Source organism: Tursiops truncatus, chromosome 19 (assembly GCF_011762595.2).
Source record: "Tursiops truncatus isolate mTurTru1 chromosome 19, mTurTru1.mat.Y, whole genome shotgun sequence".
Lineage (NCBI taxonomy): Eukaryota > Metazoa > Chordata > Mammalia > Artiodactyla > Delphinidae > Tursiops > Tursiops truncatus.
In genome coordinates, this window is record NC_047052.1 from 32,962,404 (window position 1) to 32,974,981 (window position 12,578).

The 12,578-nt window shown below is 39.8% G+C and overlaps 1 protein-coding gene across 6 annotated transcripts in view; it reads right to left on the reverse strand.

The window, feature by feature from the left end:
• Positions 1 to 1,167: 1,167 nt before the first annotated feature.
• Positions 1,168 to 12,578, reverse strand: part of CYLD (CYLD lysine 63 deubiquitinase) — a 62,278-nt gene continuing 50,867 nt past the window's right edge. For all 6 annotated transcript variants that reach the window (XM_019932499.3, XM_019932502.3, XM_019932501.3 and 3 more), the window contains 5 exons: positions 10,499 to 10,631; positions 9,487 to 9,595; positions 8,334 to 8,452; positions 7,837 to 8,053; positions 1,168 to 6,190 (listed from right to left, as the gene is read on the reverse strand). In XM_019932499.3, the coding sequence (XP_019788058.1) occupies positions 6,006 to 6,190; positions 7,837 to 8,053; positions 8,334 to 8,452; positions 9,487 to 9,595; positions 10,499 to 10,631 (763 nt within the window). In that variant the 3' untranslated portion in view covers positions 1,168 to 6,005. The remainder of the gene's footprint in view (positions 6,191 to 7,836; positions 8,054 to 8,333; positions 8,453 to 9,486; positions 9,596 to 10,498; positions 10,632 to 12,578) is intronic.

Below are 12,578 nucleotides of genomic sequence, written 5' to 3' on the forward strand. Positions count from 1 at the left end.
CCACCAGTTCTCCTTGCATGGCCCTGCAATAAACCTTTCTCTGCTCTGACTCTGTTTCAGTTTGTTTGGCCTCACTGTGCATCAGGCACAGGAACTTGCGTTTGGTAGCACCATCTGCAGACTCCAGTGGGCTCGGATGGGCACAGGCATGAGTTATCTTAAAAGCCTCCATCCGTGAATTCAGTGCGCGGCCAGGATTGAGAACTGCTGCTGTAGGCAGCACAGCCCTTCTCAGGAAAGTGAGGGACAAGAGGCCTCAGCAAGTCAGGAAAGGAGCAGGGAGCCAGGACCCAGGAGAAGAGGCCTAGAGAGGCCATGGTCCTCTGCCAACCGGGTAGCCTGCCTCCAGCAAGGTCTGGCTTTGACTGTCCACATCCACAGGTGGACACAAGCGTATAAACTATCACTGTCTCACTGACACACCCACAAAGAGAAAGAATGGATCTATGAAAAGGCATGAAAACCCTTGAGTCTGAACAAAGGAAAATCTGAGTGATGTTAAAATGGCAAAGTTTCATTATCACCGATGTGCCATTCAGCTATGCATTTCTGAAACAGGAAAGTTCTTGAAGGTTCTATGTTCATACGAATATTGCCAACTCAGACCATTCTGGCTTTCTTACCTTGGCATGACAAGTGACTTAAAATCCAAGTAGTAATTCCTGTAGAAGGCTTGTTATATCAGTTACCTAAAAGAAGGTAAAAGTTTCGGTCCTTATAGCATCATGTAATCATGCCTCTGGATTATACAGAAAAGTAAACTGTTTAACTGCCTCCTTGGCAGCTGTGAGGGACCAGGACACACTATTCTATAGTGTGTCAACAGTTTTGTGCCCATGTTTAGAGATGAACAACTTCTGGCTGGATTAGAGACTGGTGGATCAGAGCTTGGAGGTACCAGGTTATTTTAAGAAACTACAAGGAGTCATGATGTCAGGAGGCGACCCAGAGGCCACTGGCATATCTCCCACAACAGGAAAAGTCTGTAAGGTTTTCTAAAACAATTGTGATGATGGCAGAGACTTGAGGAAGACACAGGTGTGCCTGGTACAGCATTCTCCTAAAGCAATCTTCTTTCCTGGCACCACTGCAAAAACTTATGAAGTTGTACTCAATTCTAGTCTTCCCATAACCCAAAACCGTTCCCCAAAGAAATCAAGGAAAAGGAACCATACAAATTTAATTTTAATGATACAGAAATAGTATATAGTACATTTCTTTCCACAGCTGCACTTCAATCATCTCTAAAAAATTTAACAAAATTAAGGCTAAATCAGAGCAATCTGATAGTAAAGGGATATTTTATGTGGTTTTATTTTTAAAGAATGTCTTCATAAATATAGAATGTTCATCAGGCCAAAAAAAAAATGTTGAACGAGATACCAAATATGGGAAATGCAATACAAAATGTGCTCCTTTATACCAATTTCCTAATAACCACGACTTCCCTGGGAGGTTCCAAATGGGATTTTTTTTTTTTTTTAATGAATGTTTCTGACAGGATACTATGACTTTCTGAAGTACTATAGGCCATTTTAGAAAATAAAACCAAGGACAGTTGAGTCTCCAACACAATCTCTATTGAAAAAATGAAAAGCAAAAGTGGACAGGGTTTAAAAGTGCAGGAGAATTCCATCTGAGACGGCGATGCCCCCAAGGATGATCCCACCATACCTGGCCTTTCCCCCAACCTGTGTTATAGAAAGACTTTAAAATGCAGTGAAAATAACTGGCATCACTGACAAGACAGAGAGTCAGGAAAGCAAATGGGGTTCTTGAGTGACCTGCTCCAAATACTGATGTTTATTGTGAACAGGAAGAAGGAATGTCCTTCTTTCCCCCTTTTTCATTATCCTTGGCCATATTTGCTGGTTAGCTTTTTACCACCACTTTCTGACTCAAGAAAGACCCTTCGGCTGTTCCAGGATTTAGAGTAAGATGAAGAGTCTTTTATCCTCTCTTTTCCCTCCAATAAAGCTTCTGAAAGGAAACTAGACAATGCAGGGCTGACTCCCTGCAGGAAGCCTCGCTCTCTGCAGTCCCAGTCTCTGAGCAGCGACATAAGCCTGCGAGCAGAGAACCCACCTTCACAGGCTGGGTACCACACCTGGTGGCCTTCCCTCCTCCAACATCCCAACTCGCCTTGAGAAATTCCAGTATTATTTTCACTGAAGGAGAATTGTGGGTGTGTTAACATCACTGACCCCTAGAAAAGGTAGTTTTATTTCGTCATTATAAGCCTTAGAGTCCCCCTACTTTAACAAGGACAGTTTACTTTATGACCAGAATCTTCTCATACAGGGTTCAAGTTTTCATTATAAAGTAGCAGCTAGTTTACATTTTTTTCTATAACTTTGCATAAGAATTTTGTTTTTCCATTTCTTTGGTTCCCAGAGCCTCAATTTCCCCTGAAGAAATTAAATGAAATGCAAATAGCCAGGTAAATAACATCCAATACCCTCTTTAAGTCTTAAGTGTGTTCCAAAGATGGCTAAAACCTCTAGGAAACAGCGGGCTGAGGCATAGATACTAAAATGCATTTCTTATATGAATTCACATGTAAACACAGAGAAACAATATGACAAACATACAATTACCCACGTGAATGTAGAGTAATTAACACAATAACATTCTATGATCACACAATCACATAAGGAGAAGGTATTTGCGAGATCTTTCAGTTCAGTGCTTCTCAAATCTGGCTGATCATCAGGGTCACCTGGTTGGGCTTTGACATTTCCTAGACCCCATCTGTGAGGAGTCAGATCCAGCATGCATAGCCAGGGACCCAGAAATTTCTTTTTTTCCTATAAAATTCAACAGTCCCATCCTCTTGCTATATAGAGGAGGACACTAAGGCCCAGAGAAGTCAAGACGTTGCCGAAGACTAACAGAGCAAGCGACAGAGAAAGGGCTAGCACCAGCTCTCTTGTCTCCTTGTCCACCACTTTTTCTGTCACACCTCACTGCGTCCCAGAGCTTTCCCTCGACCTGGTACCCTTACACTTAGGCTAAGCAGCCTTTAGTAGACATTCTGTTGTTAGAAGTAGGTGGTAAGCTGCCTGAGGGCAGGGACCATGTCTCATGTTCCTTCTGACACAATCCTAGGTTATAAGTGTCTAAGAAATACTTGTTGGCAGGCAGTCCCTCAGCTAAGGCCTCATTCTGTATTTTCCACTCACATCTCTGTCTGCAATCATCCACATAGATGCAAAATCATCTAGCTGGATATCGAGATCCACCTGAGGAGGGCAGCAACGCCTCTGAATTTATGAAGGTGCCATGTTCACACAACAGGAATTTGAACGACTATGCAAGTTCCGTAAGGATTACCATGTCTTCCCCTTGTTCCTGAATTACGTGAATTATGAAAAAAAATAATAATATTAAATGAATCCATGGGATAGAAAGAAGTTATTTACCTATAATATTTGGCAAATATGAATTATAAAAATCCTCAACTAGTCCAGGGAGATAATCCTTAGCAACTGTAACAACTATATTTTATTGAGTTTTGTTACTGTTTCTCTTGGTTTGCAATGTGTATCCCTAGTCTTATAAAACATCCTTTTGTGGATGGAGTCAAACTCCTTCATCAAGCTGGTAGCGAGGGACTGAACACATTACGGCATGGCTGCTCTCCCTCTCCACCCCACATGTATAAACTCTCACACACAAACACACACACACTTACACGTGTGTACTTAATGGAGGTGGGGGAACATGACTTGCTTTATAAATAAGATGATTCTACTATATTGCCATCTTGATTGTAGATATGATACGGAAGAAAGGATAACAAAAACATTTGAAAAGCCAACAGGAAAATATTAAAGAAAATTTAAGGCTGAAAAGTAAATAAATCAACAGGCACATGGGCCACTGGTGCCACACAGCCCAGCCCTGCCTGTGCCCACCTGACACACGGGCCTCTGCTGGACCAGGAACAAGACAGGACTGCAGGGGAGCAGGGAGGACACCCAGGGTCGGAAAGGACCCCGCTTCCCCAGGAACCACTACAGCAGGCCCTGCCTCCCTTTACTGGGTACTCCCTCCCCAGCTAATGCTAAAAGAACTGTCAGCATTCTTCAGCTAATGCTTGAAGAGTCTGTCCTTAGAAATCATTTATGGATGAGGCCCCTCCCACTTGAAAGCGCCTCCACCCGCCTTGGGACACGGCACAGGCACCCTCACAAGTCCTCTTCAAGTCTTCCGCCGCGAGGGGCCGGGCACGACAGAGCTTCCTCAACTTGTACTTTGTTGTAATTTTTACAGGAAAGGCACTGTCTTCTCTTTTTTAACTGTGAAGTCCAGTCCTACCCAGGTATAGAGTCCTAGTCACTCCTCCAGACAGCCTTTTCAAATCACATTGATAAGCTCCTTCATCCATTTCCTCCCCAGCACGTACTGATTACGCGGTGACTGGACTTCCGGAAGGTCAGGACTGGGTGGGACCACAGACATCCTGTGTCCCATGCTCCTCACCTGCCCCTGGGTGACAGGGCGGGGTCACCCCCACCCCCCGATCTAGGAACCATCTCACCCCCAACCCAGGCACTGAGCAAAACTTCACGCACAAGTTGCGGACTTCTTCCTTTCAAAACTGAAAAAAATCACGATATGAAAGAACTTTTTGTACCTTATTATGATTTATAAAGCTAATAAATATTAGGAAAATGGAATGACAGAACCAAAAAGTAAACGTGACTTGAAAAAGAAACAATTGCAGGGTTTGCAAGGATTCTCTCCCGTTTTTTGGACATTCAATGCTTTATGAAGTCATATGCTAGACACGCGACAGCCTCTGCCTTTCCGCGCGGTTGGGAAGTCATTCCAGAGAGACGATGATGCCATACAACACATCCCACGGCACTGACATTTACAGCCTATGCTTCTAGTCTACAACAGACACACACTACGGATATTAGCTACAAAAACATTCATCTTCTACTTATCTAATCAGGAGGAAGGCAAAGCTGCTGCTAACATTTCAATAAAATATCTGATTCGTAATGGTCATTATCTCAAGGGAAATCAGATGGAATTTAATGCGGGTACTGATCTAAGTTCTGGACAGTCTTATCTAAAATAGTAGAGGTTTAGATATCCAATACATCTCTTCAGGGAAATTTTAATGAGTGATTCTATATGCCAAATTTATTTTCTTATGAACCATATATATTTGTGTAGGAATATATTTATCACCCCAACGCTTTAATAAAACTTACTGTGCCCTGTTGCATACAATAGAGAGCCTTAAAAAAAAAAGCTGTTAGCTGACAGTTACTACTATGAATGTAGAGCTTCAATTGCTGTATACGCTAATCCTCCAGGAAAACTACATCCAAAATGGACATTTTATGACAAAATCACTCATTTATATCAAAACCAGAACAAATAGAAAACACCACTAAGGGAATTTAAATACTCTTCTGACCACTACTGCAGAAACACAGAAACTCAGCAGATTTCAGACATGCAGGAATCAGCACTATACAGGGAAGAATTAACAAATCAAACTCAGTACAACTTTAATAACTGGATTGAAAGTAGACTCTTAATAAAACCAAAATATATCCTCCTCAAGGCAACCATCAGCTACAAAGGAAAAATGATTTCATATCCTTGGTCCATAAAGAAGACACATTTATTTACATTCTCAATGGACTAAAAGAGGTTTTAAACTGTCACAATTAAAATTTTATGCTTCCAAAAATATCTTATGATCAATGCACTTAACTTAAAGCTTCAGGTATTAATAACTTCATTTAGGCATCTTAAAAAACCAACACAAACATACTTTCTAGAGTGCAAAATGCTTCTTATTAAATACTTTAGTAACACAAAAGCAATTTGTTTTTAAACGCAGAAATCCTCTTCTGAAGGATCATCACCACAAAGACATCCATTGCCGGCAATGGACGTTGAACGAATCTGCCAGCTCGCGTGAAATGCAACATTAAAAATTGTGCATTGGGTTTCTGCACCTGTCCAGATGACCCCGGTTATTTGTACAAACTCATTGTTGGACTCTGGTACATGCACATGTATGCATCACAAAGAAGTCTTCGTGCACAGCCTTGGATTCTTCTGGAGTCCAAGGAATGCAGATCTTCTAGAGACATTTTCAAGTACTCTCCTACTTCTGGGCATGGGGTAACCTGAGGAATGTTGAAGCCATTCTGACCACCTATGGAAAAGAGGAAGAGCTGTATTTAGGGCAGTCAAGTTCTAAACCCTTTTGCTGTCCTGCCCCACCAAAGTAATTTTACAATTCCATAATTTAGTTAAGGCTAATTCCCAGGACCTGAAAGACCTTATTTTACTTCTGATTTCTAGAAGTTAAATCCTCTTGTTAACTCCCGACAGTCTCATTTCTTGGTTTCTGAAAGGATTCCGGGACCAACAGTGAATACTATTGATAAAAGGACACATATCCTGAGCAAAGTCCAAAACCTACTTCCCAGGCTTCTCTGTGTATTCAATCAGGGAATAACGTTACACACACATACGTACATGCACTCAACTCTTCACATTCCCAAATCCCTTCCCAGACACAAGCACCCCTCCCTGTATGCTTTACCATGAGCCTGTCCAGTTTAGGGCAGATCTAGTAAAATGAATACCATTTTATCCCGCTAAATTTAAAATATGTATTTGTGTGATTCTCGCAAGGTTTTGTTCTACATTTCATTAGACTGAATGAAGATGCTATGAGGCGTGGTCTTAGGGATTCCAGGAAAGGCTTTAGCCTCCCAGTGGCTTTTCTAAAATCGCCTGGAACCCTTGTGCTTTTGAGTTACATGGCTAAATGCAAATTTTAACTGGGGTAAGGACCTATTTACAGTTGGGGCTGTGCTATATCCCTCAACCGTCTGAGAATTGAGAAAACGTTGAGAACCCTTGGGGTACAGCTTGGGCATCTGATCAAGAGGCTGCCACAAGGTGGCGTCCTAGGTCACCAGAGGGCCACACCAGAAGACTCGGGGTCTGGAGCGTGAGAGTGACTAAAGGAAAAACGGAAGAGAACTGGAAGTACGTGTAAGTCATACTTCACAACCTGGCCTAGGACCAGTCCTAATCTGTAAACTCTATACAGGCAGGGGTACAGCTGTTTTGACAACTGTTTCGTTTTTGAAACCTACTAGAGCCCCAGGCACTTCACATGCACTCATTAGGTATTTGTTAAATAATGACTAAACATCCTAGAAAGCAGCCTAGAAGGTGCAGTATGTTCCCCACTTAAGGAAGACACATTACACACAGAATAAGCTTATTTTTCCAAAGAAGACATTTACTTCTATTCTTAGCTTTGTCATCTAGAAGACAACAGAAAAAACATAAGCACCGAGGTCAGAAAGACTGAATTAAATACAAGCTCTGAGACCTTAGGCACCTTAAATCTCAGCTTTAGTAAGAGAAAAATAGGAATCATTCCCATCTTGCAAGGATTTAGGTATAATGACGAAAGGTACCTCCCTGACAGCTTGGCATGTAGGTATTTAGGAAATGGTGACTATGGTACAGAAAATAAGAGAAGCCTGAAAGTCAAAGACGACAAAGCTGAAAACCTTTCAGCCCTAAAGAAAGAAATTTCCGGTTCATTTTTTTTCTTTTTTTTAAAAGACTCTATGAATGTCAAAATATCACAACAATATTATCCCTTCGTTTAGTAGCAGGGCTGTTAATGGGTTTCAAGATTTCGGACTACGTCACCAAGATATTCCTGAATGGCTTTTCCCAACACTACTTTATCACTCAGACCAGGCTAGCCCACTATGGTTATCCCACTACAAACTCAAATGTCGCCACATGTAGAAAAGGTCTGGAAAGTACCATCCCGATCAGCCATGCTGTCAAAGAAGAGCCAGGCAGAGTCGTCTTTCCCGTACTTCACAAAAGCGACATAGTGGCTTGTTTCTATGCAGAGGACAGCAAATAACTCCATCTTCTGACGGGGGATGCAGCCGTGTCTCCAATCCCAGTCAGGTAAATCTTTGGGAAGTGACACTGGGTTATATTTATGATTCAGCCTCTTGGGATGAAGGTGGACCTGAAAGGGAACATGAAGAGAATGCCATTAAGAAGCCAAACTCAATGTTTGACAGGAATGAATGCCACTTACTCTAATTGAATACATCCTCACAAAGAGCAACTGAGTACTTGACAGAAGTCCATCAAATCAGCAGAGGAGGCATAAACAATACCATTTAATTATGGAATTTTTAAAGTTAATTATGATTCTGAAAACTTTTCAAAACCTGAAATCTGTTTAAACTACAAATGATTCACTGTTTATTAAGAGAATATCCATTAAGTGAAGTCAAACTTACTTGAGTGTTGCAGGTTTTACAAAACTGCTTGATTTTTCCAGCTGAGATGTCAGGGTCATCGTAGCATTCTCTACACTCATACATTGCGAGCCCTCCACATATCCGGCACTGCCTAGGGGCTGAAAACGTTGGGGGTGGCGGGGAGTTAAGGGGTCTTTAAAAATGCATTCTTTCATTAAAAAGATTAAAAAGAAAAGTTAAGCTTTAAAAAGGATAATGCTCATGGACTCAGTGAAGTCCACCCCTCCCCATCCCCATAAACTTATTGGATTTTCTTGGATTCAGGATATCTTTAAAAACATTTTCTCTGACCAAATGACAATTTTTTAAAAATAATATATTCTAGAGTGTTTCCCCGATAATAAAATTTCTATTGATGAATATGCAAAGATACAAGAGAGTATAAATAAGAAAACCGAAAGCATCTACAATTTCAGTTAGCAAGACACAACCACTGTCAACCCAACTGTGAATTTTCTCAGATAATTTTATATCTGCACACTCATATAACTCGGCGCACGTGTGTGTGTGTGTGTGTGTGTGTGTGTGTAGCTCCTCTTATAGAAAATATCAGCATACTCTCCTTTTCACTTATCATTACATCATGACCACTTTCACATAACACTGGTCTTCAAAAACATGAATTTTAATGGCAGTAGTTTTGTTGTAGAGATACACCATAATTCACTTAACTACTCTCATTAACATATAGAGTGCTTCTAATTTCTTACTCATAAACAATTTACATATGAAATATTGATTTACATGTCTGATTATTTTTTCAGAATAAATTTTTTTTTTTTTTTTTTTGCGGTACGCAGGCCTCTCACTGTTGTGGCCTCTCCCGTTGCGGAGCACAGGCTCCGAACGTGCAGGCTCAGCGGCCATGGCTCAGGGGCCCAGCCGCTCCGCGGCATGTGGGATCTTCCCGGACCGGGGCACGAACCCGTGTCCCCTGCATTGGCAGGCAGACTCTCAGCCACTGCGCCACCAGGGAAGCCCCCAGAATAAATTTTAGTGTAGTATTTCCAGGCTCTTCAGATACCAAACTGTCCTTTAGGAAACTCATATCCTGTTAGACTCACATTCACAATTAACGTGAATGACCTGACAGACTATTTCTGAAAAACAAACAAAAAAATCTTATACTTACTGTCTTCAAGTAAATCTGTTATATTTAATTCCAGAGAAGGAAAAATTTTTTTAAATAGTTTAAAGTCTTTTCCAAATCGAGGCATCTGAATAATCAGACATGATGGTGCCTAAAAAAAAAAAGATACATCATTTTAGAAGCAAAACGCTGAAAAAAAATTTCCCTGAAATAGTTGTCAAACCAAGCAGTGGTTCCACCGTAACATGGATGGCTACTCCGTGTTCACAAATGGGATCCACATGTGAAATGGACTGTGAAGGCAGAACACCACGGAGCCACAAGCCTCAAGTAGTCCAAGATCTATGGACATGTGGACACGGAAGTCAGGCAGTTCAACAACCTTGGGTCTCAAATGATATGATGACCATGCAGAGTCATCTACTTTGGGTTTATATTTTTTAAAGGCTTTGGAAAAACCTGAAGGACACTATTCCTTATATTTCAACAAATAAATAACGGTAGCTGTTAAGGTTTTACCAGAACATTCCTTCAGAGATGGACACAATGAAAATGAACCACAAGCATGTACTACTAAGATCATGAAGATACTCAGTAAACAGTAAAAGAAAAGTAATTTAAATCACTTGTTCATTTACAGTAAGTGAATTTTGTTTTTTATTGAAGGAGGAAAAGTAAACATTTTTTTTGATATAGTTGGATAATATGCTTGGGTAAAATTTTTAATTGGGTAAAATGTTAAGCTGGGTGAAAGGACAACAACAACGCAAAAAAGCAAATCTTCTTTGCTTTAAGCGACTTAAAAGTTTTCAAGTTACAAATTAGAATGATATTTTCTATGGCACCAAAAATCTAAAAAGTTCAATCAATTCTAAGGTATTTTCTACATGGACAAAGTTGAAGCATGGCATATTTTTTTTAAAATTTGTGTTTTGTTAACAATTTGTGCTCCTAACTGTTCTCAGTGGGTTAAAAGTAATAGTTATAGAAGCTATAGTTGTCTGGAGAACCCTAATGACTTGCATAAAAAATACAATAAGTAATTATCACTAACCTCAGCAAATTTCAGGTTGCTGTTGATAAAAGACCATTCTAATAATTGCTGAATTGTAGGAACTCCAACTTTCTCATTTTTTTCCATAAAAATCTGATAGAAGTAACAATCTTGAACTTTCTGACCTGCTGATCTAAAAATATGCAGAAAAAAGCCAGATAATTTATTTATGAAATGCATCAAAAAGTGAAGTGGTTCCAGAGGCATTTGAGAACAGAAAAACTGTTGAGAACAGAAACCGATGGTGCAACTCTGACCATAAAACCAATGGTGCAACTCTGACACTCAGAACAACAGGGGCAGAGACAATCATTTAGATAAAATAATTAAATGTACTTATGCATAAGACCTTGCAAATGATTTCTTGTTTAAGTTCTCATATTGAAAAGCTGCCTTAGTGATTAGAAGAAAAATAATGCAATAACATCCACAGTCAAGAAGCACTGTGTGAACAATAAAAACCAGAAGCTAATATCACTTGGTTCAACTTAACCACTGAAGCTAGAAAGGAGCAAACTGCATTTAATGCTTGAAACAGGAAAGTTAATTTGTACATGCCTGAATGGGACAGACCCTAAGAGACCTTCCAGATGCAACTTTTCATTTCTAAAATAAAGGCCCTGAGATCTGGGGAAGGATAATCCTTCCCAGTAACTCAAAATCAGAGCCAGGTATAAAACCCAGGTGTCCTAACAACTGCTTACTATTCTTTGCACTAAAGCATGCTGTCTCTTTAGATGGTCACTCACTTACTCAACAAACACCAAGTTAGGGCCCACTATATGCCAATCACCGTGTTACCCTTATATTGAACATTTTCCCTTCTAAATATTTTACTTCAGAATGCATGAAAATTCAAGACTAACTCTACTAAAAGAATCAATAATCTTTCAATTTACTATTTACCCTTTTTAGCAGAATTTCTGCATATAGAATCAGACTGTTTACAATTAGATTTATAAGTACAGTTCAAGATTTTGAGGGAAAAATATTAACATAGTTTTCACAATAAAATCTCAGCTATTGAGAGGCCAACCTCAGAAACCCTCAGTTTCCCAAAGCAACTTATAGCCTGAAATAAACACAACTTATTTGGTAACAAAGCAAAGATTCTTGGGAAGCTACAACAAAAAAAGAAAAAAATGATAGCCAAAAAACCTGAAGGTTATGCTGTACCAATATTTTAATTGGTTACTGATGACAATAAAAGGCCAGCATTTTTCTGGCCAAAAAGCCAAAAAGCATTACCAAAAAAAGCCATTAAAAAAAGCCAAAAAGCCAAAAAGCATTAAAAAAAATTAACAGGTAACAGAAAAAATAAGACTGGAAACTAAGAAAGCAGAAAGTAGTAGAGGTCAGTAGTTGCAAAAATTAGAAATAATAATAGTGATGGGGAGGGGGATGGTGGTTGGAGGGAGCATGGAGTGGCAAACACGAGAGATGGGAACCAGAAATGAGGATGTAATACCAACAGCTTTGGGATACTGGGACAGAAAAACTAGAGGCGGTGAGGGGGGCAGCAACCACTCAAACCTCATAACTAAAGTTTTAGAAGGCTAATATCCTAGGGTAATTAGCTGGGCATTAAGACACACTATAAAAGAATCACAACAAAACTGGTGCTGTTGTACAAAACCATGAAATTTACATTGCTGTTTATCACCAAAAACATCTAAGAGCAGAAGGATACAAATGTTGTATTAACCTTAAAAGAAAACAGACGTCTACAGAGAAGATAAAAGTATCCATGGGTTTGCATAATATTGGTCTACCTACCTTTGTAACACAGACCATAACGGGTAGTCAACTAAAACTTTTTACAGATTCTGGATTATCTAGTACTATGGAATATAGCATATCCATGTAATAAGAATTGCCAGTTCTATTGTTCTATAATGAGAGGTACTCAGTAATACAACCTGAATGTTCCCTTATATCTGCTTCCTGATGCTGATCTTATTCCGTTATTTTTCTTGTAATGCTTTTACCTCCATCCATTAGCCTCTCGCATTAGTGGCTATGACTTTAGCTTCACCTTAGCACCCCATACACAGTCATTATTATTACTACTACCATCGTT